Source organism: Lacerta agilis, chromosome 11 (assembly GCF_009819535.1).
Source record: "Lacerta agilis isolate rLacAgi1 chromosome 11, rLacAgi1.pri, whole genome shotgun sequence".
NCBI classification, from domain to species: Eukaryota; Metazoa; Chordata; class Lepidosauria; order Squamata; family Lacertidae; genus Lacerta; species Lacerta agilis.
Genome location: NC_046322.1, coordinates 44,565,957 through 44,584,755, shown reverse-complemented (window position 1 = coordinate 44,584,755; position 18,799 = coordinate 44,565,957). Strand labels below are relative to the sequence as shown.

At 39.7% G+C, this 18,799-nt stretch overlaps 1 protein-coding gene across 1 annotated transcript in view; it reads right to left on the bottom strand.

Annotated features, from left to right (window-relative positions):
• The window catches only part of DMXL1 (Dmx like 1), a 69,583-nt gene that overhangs the window by 28,668 nt on the left and 22,116 nt on the right, over positions 1-18,799 (bottom strand). Inside the window, 14 exon segments of the mRNA XM_033164138.1 lie at positions 29-1,110; positions 1,891-2,143; positions 3,347-3,512; positions 4,902-4,999; positions 6,541-6,710; positions 7,489-7,599; positions 8,800-10,458; positions 10,927-11,148; positions 12,786-12,902; positions 15,110-15,212; positions 16,551-16,640; positions 17,177-17,298; positions 17,440-18,106; positions 18,196-18,440. Of these exon segments, the coding sequence (XP_033020029.1) occupies positions 29-1,110; positions 1,891-2,143; positions 3,347-3,512; positions 4,902-4,999; positions 6,541-6,710; positions 7,489-7,599; positions 8,800-10,458; positions 10,927-11,148; positions 12,786-12,902; positions 15,110-15,212; positions 16,551-16,640; positions 17,177-17,298; positions 17,440-18,106; positions 18,196-18,440 (5,105 nt within the window).

The window sequence follows — 18,799 nt, the reverse complement described above, 5'->3', positions numbered from 1 at the left end:
TCTATACTACAAGGAGAAAACTCCATACCTGCTGAGATTCTTGAAGCAGTAAAATCAGTTCCATACGTACAGATGCCAAGCCTCCACCATGAGATCCATGAAGGATACAGTAACTTAGAAACATTCGCAAAAGTGATTGATATTTTACAAGCCACTGTCTTCTCTGAAGGTATTCTCTCTGCTGCGCATTTTGCTGTGTGTCTGATAGTTCTTCGGTCATTTCATTTGATGAAGCTTCATCCATTACTGGGCTAATTCCTGGCTGAACATCTTCTGCTTCAACACTATAGTCACAGGTTTTCTGAAGAGCTACCACTTCTCTTTCAAGCCAGTGATACAGCTGGTATCTTAATTTTCCACCATCTACTTCATAGCCAGTAGATAATGTACGAAGCTCCACTGTAAGGATCTTCAAACATGCCCTAAATTTCAGCTGCGCAGAAATGATGTCTTCTGATGAAGCGAAAACCTCATTTTCTGCACCTGAACTGTAGGTTTCTGTATAGCTAGAACTAACTTCATTTGGTTTCTCACTCACTTCCTTCGTCAAAGGTTTCATTACAATACAAGAATCTTCACTTTCGTCATCTTTGTCACTGTCCCACTTTAGCTCAAAAGGCTCATCCTGGAAAACTGTGCTTGGTTGACTCCAGTCGAGCGAAAGAGCAGAATTTGAATGTTTACCTGATGACCCATCTGAAGATGATTCCAGACCATTGACGATAGGTTGTGACCAGTCAATGCTGAGAGGTTTGTTATCTTTTGATTCCAGCGGTACTGGAGAAGAGGGTGAGCAGCCTTTACTAGTGTCCATTAAGCTAGGTGTTCTTCCTAAAGGCTTTGACCTTTTTACCACTTTGGGCATCTTTGATAACACTTCCAAAGCCAGCATGGGACAGCCAGCTTTTAAGTGAGCATACGCAGTTGTAAAAAATAATCTTCTTTCCCCTAAATTGATTTCATCTGCCAGTCCATTTTCTCCTGTTACACAAATCCTCGTGGAAGATAAATCAGAAGACCCAAAATGGCGTCTCAACAAGAGAGGATGTGTCCTTAGGTAATTGTAAAAATTGAACACTGAAGGGTTACATCTTGACACATTGCCTTCATCTGTAAAGACATTGCATCAAAGATTATTGTTAATGATTTATTTATTTCATAAAAAACCCAACCATTTCCAGTTCTAATACAATAAATCCCCTGGAACTACAATTGTATGTAATATTATCCCAACACTATGTTTATAATGTGCAGTAGACTCCCCAAGAGTTTTATATTCAAAACATGTAAGAAAATTATATTTGTATCTGCCTTATAAAAAGAATCACATCATGAATTCATTTAGCTCCGTACTGTCTCCATTTCAAACAATAAACAATTAGTTTATTATTATGTGTAAGAACTTTGGATTCATGCACTCTTGCTCTCTTCTCATATCCTCCAGTGTGACCATGTGAACAGATTTGTATTTCTGAAAAATTACTGTTTCTACAGAAGAAAGAAGTTCGTGTCGAACAGAAAAAGTACATAGCAGATGTCTACAGATATACTTCAAATGATATGATCGTATCAAAGTGAAGGTTTTCAAATACATAGTAACATACCTGAGAATCAGCACTGTAATGATCACTCAAAGCTCCCATTTTCTAACTAGAATGAGACTGTGACAGATTTTCTTTCTGACCCTGCCCACTTTCCCCTTATTCCGTTGTTGAGAGATTCATTTCTTATGTTCTGTTGTGAACAATGTCCACCTGGACTACCAGTCTGAACCAGAATAGCAATTCTATGCTGTCTTTTACTGATATAAACTCAAAAGTTATTTTCTTCAGATGATAGTTTCTTTATATGTTTCCTAACGAAGAGTATATATAAAATGTCCCAGCTTACCTTCCTCGTCCAAAATGGGTTGGCTTATAAGAGTATCAAGAGCATGGCTATAATCCTCCAAAATCCAATAAGCCATACTCCGAAGGAAAGGATCAGCATGTGTGCTTGATGGACTCTCTTTAGCATGATGTCTGCTTCCCAGAATTCTCTTCTGTAGAATTGATTTGTAAGTCCCAGATACTTCAAACTCTGGCTCATAAAGTCTTGCTATTATAAGAGCCAATTGAATATCATTTAGTTTCTCTAGGCAGACCTTTTTGAAACAAACATAGGATTACTTTTAAAAATTGTTTCTGTCAATTTGTATCTCTATTGGGTTTTGTTTTAAGAAACTTAATATGTAAATGGAAAACAAACGTTGGATTGATTACAGCTCATTATTTGGACAGCTTTCTAAACCATCTACCTGCTGATATTTTGCAGTAATATCAGAAAAGGGTATTCAACTAATACCCAACAAGTTAATTAAAAGCAAAGCTGGCTTAAGAAGCTTTTTTCCAATAAATGCTGTTCTTACCTACAGCTTCCATTTTCAATTAACTGCAGTTTATTGTTTTGTCCGAATTTGGAACTGCAATTAGTTGAATTATGGCTTATCTCCAAAAGCCAGAATCAGAAACCAGAGCCTGAAATTGGCTTGTTCAGACAACTATGAAATGACCAATTGCAGTCTGTTGAAAATGGAAGGGGATGCTTTTAATTTTCTTGCTGGTGGAAGAATGGGGAGTGCCCACTAAATCTAAATGGAATCAATATTTATTACAAATGTGGCACATTGATTGCCAGAGAACAGTGAATACAAAGTGACAAAGTTATATACACAAAAGAGTCAAAGAAAAAGTCAATCCTAGACCCATTACCTTAACGCCAGTACAGTGGTACCTCAGGTTACATACGCTTCAGGTTACATACACTTCAGGTTACATACTCCGCTAACCCAGAAATAATGCTTCAGGTTAAGAACTTTGCTTCAGGATAAGAACAGAAATTGTGCTCTGGTGGCGCAGCGGCAGCGGGAGGCCCCATTAGCTAAAGTGGTGCTTCAGGTTAAGAACACTTTCAGGTTAAGAACAGACCTCTGGAACGAATTAAGTTCTTAACCCAAGGTACCACTGTAGTAGCTAAGTCCATGAAATAGGTTATTTTTTAAGCAGTACAATGTCACTAACTTGAAAACATGAGTATCAATATGCACATTTTGAACTGAGTAGAACACTGGGTTAAAGAGAAAAATCTTAAGTGCGTTGAAGATGATGTCACAGTCCCTTCTTTGATTCCAAGTACAGAGGCATTTGAAATCTTCAACCATAGTAAGCCAAGCCAATGGCATTTTTCTTTTAAGAATTCAAGCCTAATATTTTTTCTGCAACAGCACATTACATAATTATGGTAATAATCATAGCCCCTGTTCTAAATATTTATCACTAGTCTCAAAAGTTAGTTTCATCCTGCTTACCTCAACGGCATCTTTTAGGTGACCAGCCAACAAGAAAAACGCTGCAGAATGTTCAAAGCGTTGCTTGCCTAGCAGTGAAAAAGCATTCTTCAATGCAGCTTTACGCCATCTGTCTTCAGTAAAATTGTGTCCAAAGAACTGCGTCATCTTAGTGTCGTTTAGAGATCTGAAAATGCAAATATTTAATACACATGATTAAGTCAGAATGTATTCTAGTAAGTGAGTGGTTGGTTGAGGAGCACCGGGGGGGGGGGGGGATGCTGGTAAACATATTATCAAAATATCACAGGGTAGACCCTACTCAAAGTTCAAACAGCAATTCAACTTGCTTCTGAAAATTTCTAAGTACAATAGGAAAAGATAGGACCACTGGTCTTATCTGCAAGGTATTTCTATGTGCATGCAAATATGTTTTCTCATGGGTCTCAAGCTCACCTAGAGGATGAAGAAAGGAACACTGTTTTGCTTCAAAATAAGTTTCTGGATTTTACTCAGTCTGAAACTATCATCAGATCATTCATGCCTTCGAGTGAAGCAGATGCTGAGTGTACTCTCTGTCGGGTCTTCTGTGGCTCAAGCAGGTATATTGCAGTGTGTGCAATTAGTTTTCAACATTTGCTTGTGTTACTTTATATCATTAGTTTTTGTCTATCATTCCTGTTTTTGTTTCTTAGTTGCGATTGTGGTCTATATGTTTCTCCTCAGTGTGAGTCTTTCTAGTTCCCTCCTGGCCCTGGTGTGATCTAACTCAGTTTATCAGTACAGTACTGTATTTTAAGTAATCCCTGTGTTCCCCATTTTTTTTGTAGAGTCCATTTTTCTGAGTTGCTGTTGTTTAAAAAAAGAGCCATTTATATTCTCACATTTTGTCTGTCTCTTCTCTATTTTTATGATAGTCCTAGCCCTTCAGTTTTATGATAGTCCTAGCCCTAAGTGTGTTGTTGTTGTTGTTGTTGTTGTTGTTGTTGTTGTTTTAAACCTGTTCCAGGCTTTGTCCCTTTAGTAGTGATGAACAAGATGTAAAATTCAGAGCTAACAGCTAGAACCCCAACAGCTTTCTTGGTAATAGATGAAAAAGAGTAACAGAGCTGCACGTCATCTGCATGCAAAATCCTCAAATGGCTTCTCTCAGTAGAAGTAGACCATGCATCAATGGCAAAGGTGCTAACAGGAATCTAACACCTCCAGTATGACTGGTAAAAACTTATCCAACATACCAGAGTCTAGAAAGGACTTGTTAAATAAAGGTCCTATGCCGCCAACTTAAGGTTAGATAGAACTACACCCTCCTGAATGTCTTTGTAAGTGGGACTAAGAAAACATACTTCATGCTTTGGGCCATAATATTTAAAGTTCTATTTCAGGCACCTGAGTTTTCTAACTCCCGCTTGCAAGTTGGCATTTGTAATGCTACTGGCAGAACAGGTGTGCTATGACATCAATAATGAACAGCTACTGGAAATCACAGAAGCTTCAAAAATGGATAGTAAAAAAGTAAAAGTAACCCGGTTAATTATCCACATGTACTGAATTAAATCCAGTTATAAATCTGTACCTGTATAATCCCCAAATCACAGCCTTCTTTTTCATTGCAAGGTAAAAAATGGCTGCATCTAAAGGGTCATTGTTTCTTTGAAAGGCTGCTTTAGCGACCTGTAAAGATAATGGTGTTACCTAAGCATTACAGATTTCATACATTTCTATCTGGATGAACTGCAAGCAATATTGAACAATAATATTTGAGTTAAGGAAAAAACATTTATGTCAGTGCTGCTCATTGTTATAAATCTTCTTCTTCTTTGGCAATCACTCATAGCCATGAACACGGTCTTAACAGCGAGTCCGTAAGTGACTGTGGAGGCTAATTCTGGATCCACACATCCTTCCACAGTGGGGATAAAGGTTTCCAGGCGGGAGTTGATCATGGTGAGGGTTTGCTAAACGTGCCTTCCTCTTAGCACATTTATCCCTTTCGTCCTGAGATTGAGCACCTTACAGAGTGCACTTTGTAGAGTGCACCATAACCATCAGCAAAATAAACTTCTGCTTATTGTAAATGGCTCAAGGCCAGGCGACTCTAAAAACAATGGTTTTAATAATCTTCATCTTATATTTCGATTAAACTTGAAGGTCACTGGTGCTTTTTTTTAAAGAGACGTAGTATGAACTGAATGACTTATTAAAATGAATTAAAATAAATTCCTACAATGATGTATTGCAACAACAAAAAAGCCACCTGAAAATACATGGTACAATGCATATGTTAAATGAGAATTAATGGTTTGTAGCCAACAGAATGGAATTCAGTTTGTGCAATGGGACTTCGCCTTCCTCCCCTCCCCTCACGCACCCTCAAAATCCAGGGAGAGAGATCAGGAACAGGCTTAGGTTCTCATACTTGGCTCCCCACTCCCTTCAGTGTATGAAATGATTGAACTAGGAAAACCAGTGCTGGCTTGACTATGGAATCTCCCTTCCCATTAGAAGAAACCCTTTTTAAAAGAGAGAGACGCTAAACTCAGGTCCTTCTCCTGGTCTTTCACTTGCAGGATGTGAGCACACGTGTGGCCTTCCAAATACAACCATTACACAATGCAGTTCCATACATTTAAATTCAGTGCCAAACACAGGCAGAGATCTTTGAAAATGTGGTCTGAGCTTAAAACACAGTTGGAAAAGGTATTTTCTTCCACTGCACTCCCAGCTATAAATTAAGCAGGGGCTGCAAAAAAAAGAATGAATGAATTGGAGAACACTTATGAGTGTGCTTACAACTGAATCACCTGTAAAGGTGAATCATATAATGCCAAATGACAGAAAGGTGGATGGCCCTGTCCACCTGTTGAAAATCATGGATCTAGCTCGCTGGCTGGATCCAGTTCCTCGCCCCTGATTTAGCAGAAAAGGCTGAGTGTGAAAGACCCTTTCCATTGGTTTTACTGGTAAAGGTGCTACATGCCACCGTCTCCTCTCAGACTATCAATGACTGCAGGACCAAGCTTCCTTTCCATTTGTCTAGATTGGTTCATTTGCCTTTTATATTTCTTTTCTTATCTACTTATCTTTTTCCTATTAAAAAGGTAAAATATAAAGAAAGTACACATTTTAGTTTTAGTTACCCATGCTGAAAACACTGGCGTTTTTGCTTAAGAACATTCCAAAATCATAAAGCAACATGCTATCAAAGTATTTACCTTCTCAATGCATCTGCGTAAGCTATGGGTATTTCGAACCCACCATCCTACACCCATAGCTCTGAGCTCTGACCATGTTGGATCACCTTTTTGCATTGCAGGAAGCATGTTTAGCAGTTCTTCTCCTGCTACTGAATGAAAGGCCCAGGCAAAATGACTAGAAGATAAGCCTAAATTGTTCAAAGAGATTATATTGTTACAGCTGTATAGTTTATAACATGCTATCATGCTAAATGCTTCTTTTTTGTTACTTGTAATCAACATTTCAGAAGTTCTTTGGAGATTTTAGGATAACATCCAAAGGATCCACAGCACATAATTTGGCTTTTTGCAAATAGGCACATTAGATTTACCAGACTAAATATGTTATGTGGGCATTTGATTCTTAAGTTGAACACGGAATTATGCCAATCTCCATGAAGTCCCCATAAGCCTTACATCAGGGGTGGGGAAACTTTTTTCAGTCTGAAGGCCACAGTCTTACTTTGGGGTAGCTAGAATATAGCCTAAAAAGTCAGACCACATCACTCCATTCAGGAAAACAAGAGGCATTGTTAAGAGTTAAATGACACATTCCAGTCAGGCAAAAGCATGAAGCAGTCAGTGCCAGTGAGGGGATGTGAAGTGAAGAGGATAGATGAATTGGGGAGAATCCTAGAGGCTAACCGAGAGGCCTTGAGAGCCACATCTGGTCCCTGGGTCTGAGGTTCCATATACCTGCATTACATGAAGAGCCCCAAACCAAGCCAAAACAACAATTGACCAGGCAGTCCTAGTTGTGCAATCATATGAAGGAAATCCAGTTGCTCAGTGGAGAACTATGAAAGCCTACATCAGCACAATGACAAAGCTCCCGGAGGCTAACATTTCCTCAAAAATCAATTGTTTCTAAAAATGTTGCCCCACATAATGTAAAATTGATAATATAGGCAGAGTGAAAATCATTACCTTGGTGAAGGAGCTGGGCTCTGTGAGCAGGTGGCAGTGAAGTTGTCATAAAAGAGTGAAGACGTACAGCCAAAAGAAACTTTAAACCACATTCATCAAGTGTTTCTCCTCCTATGATTAAATGTTCAGTGTATATAATTTAATTCTTCATGGAAAATCTAGATATTCATTCATCCATCATCTTGTTTCACATCATTTAAATCGCATTAGGAACACATAGACAATTTTATAATGTCAGGAAACCAGTGTGCAGTAAAAACTGATTTATTAGCAATCAAAAACTATTGGAAATTAATATTGTAGACCATTATAGTGTCCATTAATTTGCTTACAGGCAATAAGTATAGCCGAAGTCCTACGTAATTATATTGTGGGATTTTTCAGTGCACAATTGTGTTACATATTACATCCAGAAGGAATATAGTCTGGATACAAAGGAGATTAATGTTGGAAATTTGCTAAATAATACAGTCCAGATACAACGTTGGGTAGCTGAGAATGACACTCTCCTTCATCTCTAAGTACCTACCACTTAATCAAAAGCTGTAACTGCTCTATTTCACTCACAGAGCTCTTTGATTCTCAGAGAGCAGCTATCATGTTATATGCCTAAGCAAGTGTTTCAGTGGCAGGCAACTTCTGAAACAAATCAACTAACCATGTGTAAGACCTGACAAATATAAAATAAGTGTAAAAGGTTCCTAAAGGGCTGAAGCCTACATGGGCTGCCATAGTTGAACTATATCCCAATATGATGCTAAACCACTGCATCCTTCAAAATCAATCCAATTAAATCCTTTCTATTGTATGCCTGTGGAATTAAGTTTCACCTACTTTGGTTCCTCAGATTTCATAGACTTCCAAACCCTTTCATAATTAACAGATACATTCTGTGACTATTAGCAACACTAGCTAATGGATTATAAAAGTATTGGCCTTTGTATTTCAAAGTGCAATCTAAACATGTTAACTCAGAACCAAGTTACATTCAAAGGTTTTTAGCCTAAGAGCTACATCCAACATCACAATTCTCACAACAGAATGTCTCCTTCTTCTCTGCCCCCTGCAGCCTCTGTTCACATGCCCCAAAATCTGCTCTGGGTCCCCAACCTTCTCCCCACAAGCAGTTTTCTGGGGCACAGAGGGGGAGGAGGACTCCATTCTGCCAGTGGTGTCTGTTCCCCTGACAAATGGATATCATCAGATTTCTAAAGCTTGGTTTAACTATGGACTTTTAAGTATATAGCACATCAGATGAGTGTCTAAACAAGCATACATAGAAATTCTGAAACAAATCATTAGAAAACTCACCCTTGCTTTTGTCTCTGCTTTCTCCTATATCAGTACTGGTAATGGCAATTGTATCGACCAAGGCCATCAAAGACATCTGCTCCATCCTGGTGAGACCGGGTAAGCTAGAGTGAAGCAAGTGCCGCGAAAGAACCTGAGCATGCTCCGGTCCAAAGTAAGTTGGACTGTACTGAGAAAGATCAATAACCTTGGGCTTTTTATCTTCTTCATCTACTTCAAACATAGTGAGATCATCCGTATGTAGACTGGAATTCTGAAAGAGATCGTCATAGTTTTCATCTGCCACCTCTTGCTTCTTTATGGTTCTTTGGTTATTAGCCTTCTCTGTACAGGATGTATATGAGCATTCCTCATCTGCGGCAAGCAATGCATATAAAGGTAGTGGTGGAACAGAGTCTATTTCTGTATAGTCTGTAATAGCACATTTGCTAAATGTCATGGGGTCCCGCGTACTGCTCCCACTGGCACAGATTGAGAGAGAACGGTACCGCTTTTCAGGCTCAGGATCGTCGATGGCAATAACTTCTCCAGCAATGCATTTCACAAGATGAGAGAGGATGGCTTTTGCTCTACGCACTTTCCCTAGATCCATGAGTTCCAAAAGCTGCAGAGGATGGTACTGAGGTAAAGTAGGACATAATGTATGTGCTGCTTCAAAGAGGCCAGAATCTTCCATCTCCAGGGACAGATCATATACAGTTCGTTTCCCACTAAGTTTCTGAGCGAGACTTGTCATGGATCTAGTCAATGTCCTCTTGGGTGGGTGACCACCAGATGACTGACTTTGTTTCATTAAGCTTATTATGGATGGTGTACTCCCACTGTAAGAGTCTAGAGTAACTGGTTCTTGCTTTGTAGGAGGCTGCCACTGAGAATAAACATGCATTTCACAATCCATCCCAACTACGAGGATGCCATCACGAACCCAAGATAAAGAAACAGGTAAAGGTGGTGAACCTTCTACTGATGAAACTAAATCCACACATCTTAGCAATATAAATCTAGAAGAGCATGACGTTTTAGCATTTTCCCACACAGGCAGTACGAGCATTTCCTTACCACTTTGTTCTTGCATCTTCCCAGACAGCTGACCAAACATATACAGCTTTGCCCCAATGCCTACTGTTAGGATATGCGAGCCGTCTTCTCTAGACATCCAGTCTAAGTGAACCATATGATTTGTTCTGGGTATTAAATTCTCATTTCCATCTATCACTGAACTGCTGTCAACACCCAGAGAGTCCAATGTTGGGTTTAGCTCATCTAAGTGAAGCGTTTGTTCCAAGATCCAACAAGAGCCTCCTGTAGATTCGCATTCAAAAATTCCAACCGTCACCAAAAAGTCTTGAGATGAACGACTGTTTACAGTTGGTGTTCGCTTATATGCCACAGCTAAGCGATTTGTATGTGCACAGCTGATTTCCAGAGCATGGCCTGGCACAAAAAGAGCACTACTGCTAAGAAGTCCATCTTCTATTAGTAATGGCCATTCTTCCCATATATACATACCACTGTTCGTAATACTCTCTGCTACAGAAGTCACACCTGATTCCACTGCTAATCTGCACCTCCAAAACCTAACCTTACCATCTGAGCATAAAGTTGCCAGAAGATAAGGTGCACGACATACAGGATAAATGGAAGAAGAACTCAGGTGACCTGAAATTAGGAAGAAAGAAACCCTCAGGATACCAGATAAATATATATTTAAAAATACTGTAAATCTCCTAGAGATGACCAGCATTAAATGATCAACAAGTTTAATAAAGTATAACAAGAAAAATACAGAATTTTCAAACTGATCCCCCCCCCCCCGAAATCAGGAAGTACAAAAAGAATAGTACCTTGGTACTCAAACGGCTTGGCTCCCAAAAAAAATCGGCTCCCAAACACCGCAAACCCAGAAGTGAGTGTTCTGGTTTGTGAACATTTCTCGGAAGCCAACTGTCCGACGCGGCTTCCACAGCTTCTAATTGAGTGCAGGAAGTTCCTGCAGCCAATCAGAAGCCGCAACTTGGTTTTTGAACTGTTTCGGGAGTTGAACAGACTCCCGGAACAGATTAAGTTCGAGAACCAAGATACCACTGTAAATCGAAAGTTAACCCCCCCCCCCAATAAATTACAAACCTGCTGATGGTTTGATGCTTATGATCTCTACTCCTTCTGGTAAATTCAATTCTTGACTATAGACAATTTCAGAAGAAAGAGTAAGTTGGCTGGTACTCTGAAGGTTCTCTTTGCAGGCTTGATATTTCTGGGTAAAGGAAGACTGGAGCTTCTCTTGATCTTGAGAAGAGTAAAGCTCTTCTTGAGATTCTGTTTCACATGCCTTGGAGTCTATTTTTTCATCTACAGAAAGTGGACATTTTAGCTAAATGTACTATAAAAGTAGTTTAAAAAAATACAAAATCTATACCCTGTGTATTCGAATTCTAGTCTAATCCTGGCATTGACCTATTTTCTTACAATGGGTTTAAATGTTTGTGAGCTCGGGGTCATGTAACAGCTATCATAAACTACCCTTGGCACACTAAAAGACCTCAAGTATCCGCAAACTGTTACAACTATTTATGTAATGGTTTAGTAGTCTGTATACTATATTTTATTACTGAAATACATTAGCAAGGGACAACAGTCACATTTTATCCCCTTAAGGTCCATATAGGCAGACCCTAGAGAGAGTGAATTTGACTTTTCAAAGCCACACATAGCAATAAGAGCCAAATTATCAGATGGAGCTGTTGACAGAGTTCTTCTTTCAGATATAGGAAAATGTGTAGCCCACAGCAAATTGTTTCAAGACTAACATAGCTCACATGATAGTCTGAAGATGAATGATTTAAGAACTGTAATGCATTCATTCTTGTACTGGAAATGTTATGCTGTCTACAATGCAGCATCTTGAACAATGCAGTCATTTTGGATTATTTACACCAATACAAACTGCCATATTTATATATTTGTATTGATCAAATTAGTGCTACGAAGCACCCTTTAAGGCTCTTTAAAAAATATCAGGTAAAGGTAAAGGGACCCCTGACCATTAGGTCCAGTCGCAGACAACTCTGGGGTTGCGGCGTTCATCTCGTTTTATTGGCCGAGGGAGCCGGCGTACAGCTTCCGGGTCATGTGGCCAGCATGACTAAGCCCCTTCTGGCGAACCAGAGCAGCGCACGGAAATGCCGTTTTCCTTCCCGCCGGAGCGGTACCTATTTATCTACTTGCACTTTGACATGCTTTCGAACTGCTAGGTGGGCAAGAGCAGGGACCGAGCAATGGGAGCTCATCGCAAGGATCCAAACTGCCGACCTTCTGATCGGCAAGCCCTAGGCTCAGTGGTTTAACCCACAGCGCCACCCGCATCCCATATAATTAAAAAATTAGGCTGCTCTCAAACTCTGGATATGATTCAGCCCTTTTGAGTACCATTACTTTCAGTAGGAGGTGTGCTTAATTGCCTCCTTAAAATAAAACACATGCAATATGTTTAACTTTAACTGAATACTACCCATGGCTGGATTCTACCCATTGCTTTTTAGGCAGACACAAACAGACAGAAAATGACTTGTTTTACTTTACTAATATTGGCCTGGTTTGCATTTCCCAAGAATTCTCTCGGTGTGTGCCTCCCTTCCTTTTGCCATGCTGCTGCTGCATCACTGACAAGCTAAAATCTACTTTGTTTTGTTGTTTGAAATTTCCTCCAAACTAGCATCAAGTCATACTATGACCTTGTATTTTCTTAGTGATGAAGCAGCAGGGAAGTAGCAATGTAGAAACTTTATAATAAAGGATAGTTTCTTTGAGAAGATTTTGAGGCAAGGACAAAAAGAAAAGAAAAACTAAATCCCATGCTCCCACACAATTTGAAGAAGAACAAAAAATATTATTGAACTACAGCATTGCAATAATAAAATAAGCAAGCATCCTATCAATGAATGTGCTTTATAACTTTAAAACTTACATTACAAATATAAAGAACCTACCTACTGACACTGGTATGGACTTCAAATGTAATTTCCACATATGTAACATTGAACAGTTCTGAGTATGTTCAATTACTATTAAATAGAACTTTTCAGAAAACCCATTTTTCTGATATCCTGCAAAAATGTAGACAGATTTAGTTATTAGTAGACAATAATTTGAGCAGTTGTTAACTACTGACTGGATAACATTCATCCCTCTGTTTTATGGCATGTATGCATTCAACTTATATACTTGAAGGACCATACATTGTATCAAAAACTACACAGTTTGTTACTTGTTAAGGAATCCTGTTTTTGACACAGATTTAGTATAGCATAAGCTTTCATGAAATCCTGTCCACTTTATCAGATGCATGAAATGTTATCCTGGGTTGTAAGTACATATAAACATTTGGAGGGGGGGGGAGAACATGAAAGTCAGAAAGAAACGGGGGTGCAGAGTAATGTGAGTAGAAGATGGTGTTAATCCTGCTATTTTATTAGCAGTGACCATTCATGCACACAAACACACACACAATATTTAACAAGCCAGACACTCTGGCACACCATACATTTCAAAGGGATTTATTATCTCATGAGAGAGAATAAAAATTGAGCCTTGGGTCACAATTCTATGCACAATTAGTTCAGAGTAAGTCATACTGATTTCCGTGTTGCTAAGAGCCAAACAAGATGTGACAGTAAAGGTGTCATTAGGAAAAACATTATTAAAAATAATAACAAGAGCATGAGGGATTTTCATCAGGTTCTCAGCACACAAGAAGGGAAGATTCAACTTTTACTTCCTGAAACACTATTCTGATTAGGTAAAGGCAGGCTTCTTCAAACTCAGCCCTTCAGATGTTTTTGGCCTACAACTCCCATGATCCCTGGCTAGCAGGACCAGTGGTCAGGGATGATGGGAATTGTAGTCTCAAAACATCTGGAGGGCAAGCTTGAGGAAGCCTGGGTAAAAGTAAGATGGTTAAGTCCAGTCAAAGGCGACTATGCAGTTGCAGCGCTCATCTTGCTTTCAGGCTGAAGGAGCCAGCGTTTGTCCACAGACAGCTTTCCGGGTCATGTGGCCATCATGACTAAACTGCTTCTGGCACAATGGGACACTGTGACGGCAACCAGAGTGCATGGAAACGCCATTTATAATCACACAACCACCCCAAATTGGCTTTGAGGAAGAAAAGCTCTCAGAAGTGAAAAAGGGACTTTTCACATATGTGGGAGGGATGATTTTCACTGTGATAGTAGCTAGGGATTTAAGTCTCTTCCTTCAATGTGGCTCCGTTGAAAATTCCTTTACTTTTGCCACACTAAAATAAAAATTAAAAGAATTTAATTTTCTAATGATGCACGAGTTCTTGGAACTAAGGGCTGAACTAGATGCAACTCTAAACATGGGACTGGAATGCTGGTCAAACTCAATCCACTGAGTCCCTTTATACATATACAAATGATTATACACGCCATGGCAATTTAGCACTGTTGAACAGCAGCTTCTGAACAAAAGGACTACATATTCAGAATTTCAGATTATGCTTTTCTAGACTGAGCCTGTACAATAACTGGTTTACATACACAGCAGAGTGAGAGGAGAATAAAATTCAATTGTAATACAATAAAAGAAGCAATAAAATACAATTAACAATCGGTATGAATAATGGGATGGGTGTGCTGTTTCCATCTTCAACCACAAATCCAGACACAGACCGCCTAAATGAAGCTCATTGACCAGTTTGAGGAAACCCTGCTTTAGAGGTAATTAAGACATTCAGTTTGGCTCTTAGCAACATTTGGCCTTCTGCATTGGCTAGCATGGGAAATCTTTGGCAGATATGCCTTGTGGACATGAACATTTGTGAAACTATTTTGTTTTTAAAGACTAAAAATGAATTTTAGGAAACACGATTATAACTAATGATATTACAAGGTAAATTGTCAAAAAACCAGAAGTTAGTATACAGTCATTTCAGAACGCTTATCATTCCACAGAATCTGTAAGATGTTTAAATTTTAAAATAAAAGGACAATTAAAACAATACCGCAACAGCACACCACATTACAATGGCTACAGCAGGTAGAAAAATTGTTAGGTGGTCCACCAAGACCTTCAACAATCTTCAAGTAGTCCAAGGGGGGCAAGTTCGGGAACCACTGCTCTAAAACATTAACAGTATACTAGCATAAGCCTGTTGCTTACAGGACAGGAATCCCATTTTCTTACTATAATCTAGAATACAATCACTGCTTTAGATTTCATATTTTTACAAATTGTTACACAGTCATAATGCCATTGTACTGAGAAGTTACTAAAGATAGATATGCTTTACCAGAGTCAGGTAGCATGGTGTTTTTCTCAGACAGTCTATTTTCATGATTATTCAAAATGAAATCTTCTTGAAAAACGTGAAGTAGCTGCATTTTCCCACCACGCTAAATAATAAAAAAGCATATTAAAATACATTCTGCCCAAATTAAAAAGTTTCCAATAGAATATGCTGAAAATGTGTGATACTTTGCTGAACACATTTTCAGGAGGCAAGGGGTGGATTAGCCCCTGAGAGGTTGACAGAAAAATCAGGGAAAAGGAGTCCCTAGAGAAGCTGTGAAGTGGAGCTAGAGCAAAGGAAACTGCTTCTTCTGTTGATTCTCTTATGATGGGACCTTCTCCCCGAGAGTGGTAATAATGCCTACTTTTATTTCTTTCTGGCCCAATCCTAGAAGCCGTAGAATAAAAGCAGGAACGGCTATACCGCTCCACCTCCACCGGTGTAATACTGCCTCTCTAACCTCCTACATGATGAGCTGTTGCAGCCATCAAAGGAAATTGGCGCAGACTGAGTTCCTACTACAGTCTGGAATCACAAGGTGAGATGACCCAGGGGTCTCAAACTGACTCACCACTGTGCTGCCAATAGTGTGTGACTCATAATAGGCTTCCCTTAGCATCACTGACACCTCCTCCTCTCCAATGTGTTTCATCTTCTTACACAGGCTGTGTAAAAGCCTCATCCAACTACTGATTAAATGAGGCAATTTTACGCGAGGTGGCAACTGGTTAGTAGCATCCCCTGACTCTGGGCAGAGAAGGGTGGGGCAGTACTGTTATACCTATGCTAGTAGACTCATGCCCAGTTAGAGAGGGCAAAGAGATTCCAGTTTTCCCCACACCAGCTGCCAATGACTGGCAAACTCACTGCAACCCTGGCAGGATACTGTGGTTCCCCTTCTTCACTTCCCTGCTGAGCTGAGCTGAGCTGAGCTGAGGGGGCCAAGGCTGGGAAGCAGTGTGCTTACGGCCAGTTTGGTGGTGAGAAGGAAGGTTAGTCCTTCTCACAACATAAATAAAAAGACAATCTTTGCAAAGCCACTCCCCATTCCTGAGCCAAGACCCTGTTCTTACAGTGCCAGATAGGGCCCTTCTCCTTCCCCAGGATGGGATCATAATGATTAGACCCTGCCTGGCCTCGGTTGGGATGAGCTAACCCTAAAGGTATTGGAATGCCCTCTAGGATAAGGTTATCAGATTTTTTTCAATGAATCCGGGGACACTTTTCAACTTCAATGGATTTTGTACGGGGACTGATTTGTAAATCCGGGGACTGTCCCCAGGAAACGGGGACGTCTAGTAACCTTACTCTAGGAACCACAGAAGAAAACATAGCATTTTGCTCATTTTTTCAGAAGGCATATTATTTCTAGAGAACAGGTTATTTCTTTTGAATAAAATAAAACAATGATGTTTCCACCCACAAAATGCAAGCGCCTTACCAGCTCTGTAATGGAATTCAACTCTACAATGCATCCTGGTCTAGCTGTGGATTGTTGACTTATGATGTTAAAAACTTCACCAACGTATTTCTGTAGAGTTATAAAGGTCAGTAGTTACAATTTGTGAGATTACATCCAGTCATATCTCATAAACCATTGTCTGAATCTTAACATAATGTAATCACTTGGGACTTTACGAGAAGGTATTTCTGCTTTACTTAACAAAGAGTGAGAATTTTTATTTTTGTGAATTCCTTAGGGCAATACAAGTTTTTTTTCTGTTAGGGTCAGGGATGGGGAACCTGCGGTTCTCTACATGTTTTGTGATTACAACTCCCATCATCCCTGGTCATTGGCCATTCCAGGTGGGGTTGATTAGAACTGGAGTCCAGAAACATTTAAGGGGACACAGATTTCCCCATACCTGATCTAAGCGAAGCTCAAAAACATAAAAATCTCCATATAATTTCAGGAGCCAAGATAAATCAAGCCTGAAAAAGATTAGTCATACTTTTTTAAACTACAGGGCAAGCTAGACTTGATGCATGTGGCAGGAGTTTAATCCTCTCCCTGTGATCTTTCTGTTAGATATTATGTAATTAATAAGCCTACTGGCCTTTACTTACAGAAATTCCTGGATTTGATAGTTCACAGAGAAGTTTTTTGGCATCTATTATAGCTTGATACAGTCTCAAATGTTGTCCATCACTTGCAACAAAGCAAGCACTTGGTGAATTACAGTATGCACCTAAAGGCAATTATGAACAGTCCAATTTAGGTAAAAAAGATCAACGAGTACCGATACATTTACACACATTTTTATTCAGATATCATTATGAGTTGTTGCTATGTTCCTTATTTTATTTATTTATTTATAGGAGGGACTTACCTAGGCAATAACTAGGTATAAGGGTAGGCAGCCATGCCACATTTGAAAAGGCAGAGACATGAAGAGAATTAATTCTTGCAAGCTCAGAAACTCCACCAGAAAAAGATAACGGCCCAACTGGATCAACTCTCCAAAGGATAAGTTCACTGTAAACAGCAGTGAGATCCTGTGATGTGCTTGCTGTGCCTGCATCATGAAGTCTCGATGGCGAGAGGTCACACGACTCTTTTATGCTGTCAACAGCCGGTGTCCTTATTGCATTATGATGAGAGGTGGTAAGTAGCAATGGAAGTACTGAATGACAAGCCAAGTCATTAAGATGGAAGCGATGACCACAATATCTTGATTTGTGGGAAATACTGAGTACAACTGAAAAGGCAGATTCCTCTGCAAAGCTGACCAGCCATTGGTTTAGAGACCCATCTGCATGTTTGGAAATCATCATCACATTTGGGGTGAAGATGCTTAATTTTAAGCTGTTGGTTGATTTACTATGGCCTGAAGAGATTAACATCGAGCAGGAACGCCCAAGGCTAGATGGTTTCTGTTTGCCTTGTTGAAGAGCAAGATCCACATTCTTTGTACAGGCGTACATCACTACACTTTTGCAGAGCGAATTTGCATCACCAGTAGGGAAGGCCACAGGAATCCTCGAAACAAACGATACCTAAAAACAGAAATGGTACAGAGAAGCATTAGAACCAGGTGGAACACCTCAAAACTATTTTAAAATTTTATTCAAAAGAGCCACAGTACCTGTACTTGGCGAAACATGCCTGGCTGGTACTCATCTAGCCAATCTACATGCCATACTAACAGTGACCCATCCATAGGATGAATACTAAATAACATGTCTGCATTTTTATTCCATTCAGACAGCTGTACTTCAATCTCATGATCAACAACAGAAGAAGACAAGGGGATATAGCTTGAATTTGTAGCTGGTTTTTCACCAACAAGTTCTTGATTTCCTTTTTGATCTTCTCTATTGCCATCGGTTTCTGGGGAGAAAAAAAGTGTCACTGTCAAGAGATCTGCACACTGAAACCATCCTTATAGTTACAGGCAATGTGATGTTCGACAGCATTTTCTAGAACTCATACCTTGACCTAGCACACATGTCACTTTAGACCTCAGCTAAGTTTGACTGTAGTTTAAAGGTGAAGTGCAGTGTGCAAGTGAACAGGGAGGAAATAGCTGCCACTTCATGCCACCCGTCGCTCATGCCGTGATACTGGGAGTTCAATCAAAGTTACGTTCAAACCAAGACTTGGAGCTGACTCTCTCCAATCAACCCACAAGCTGTAACCAAGACTTGTTCTTGACTTACACCTCAGACTTTGTCTGGCAAAGACAAGCC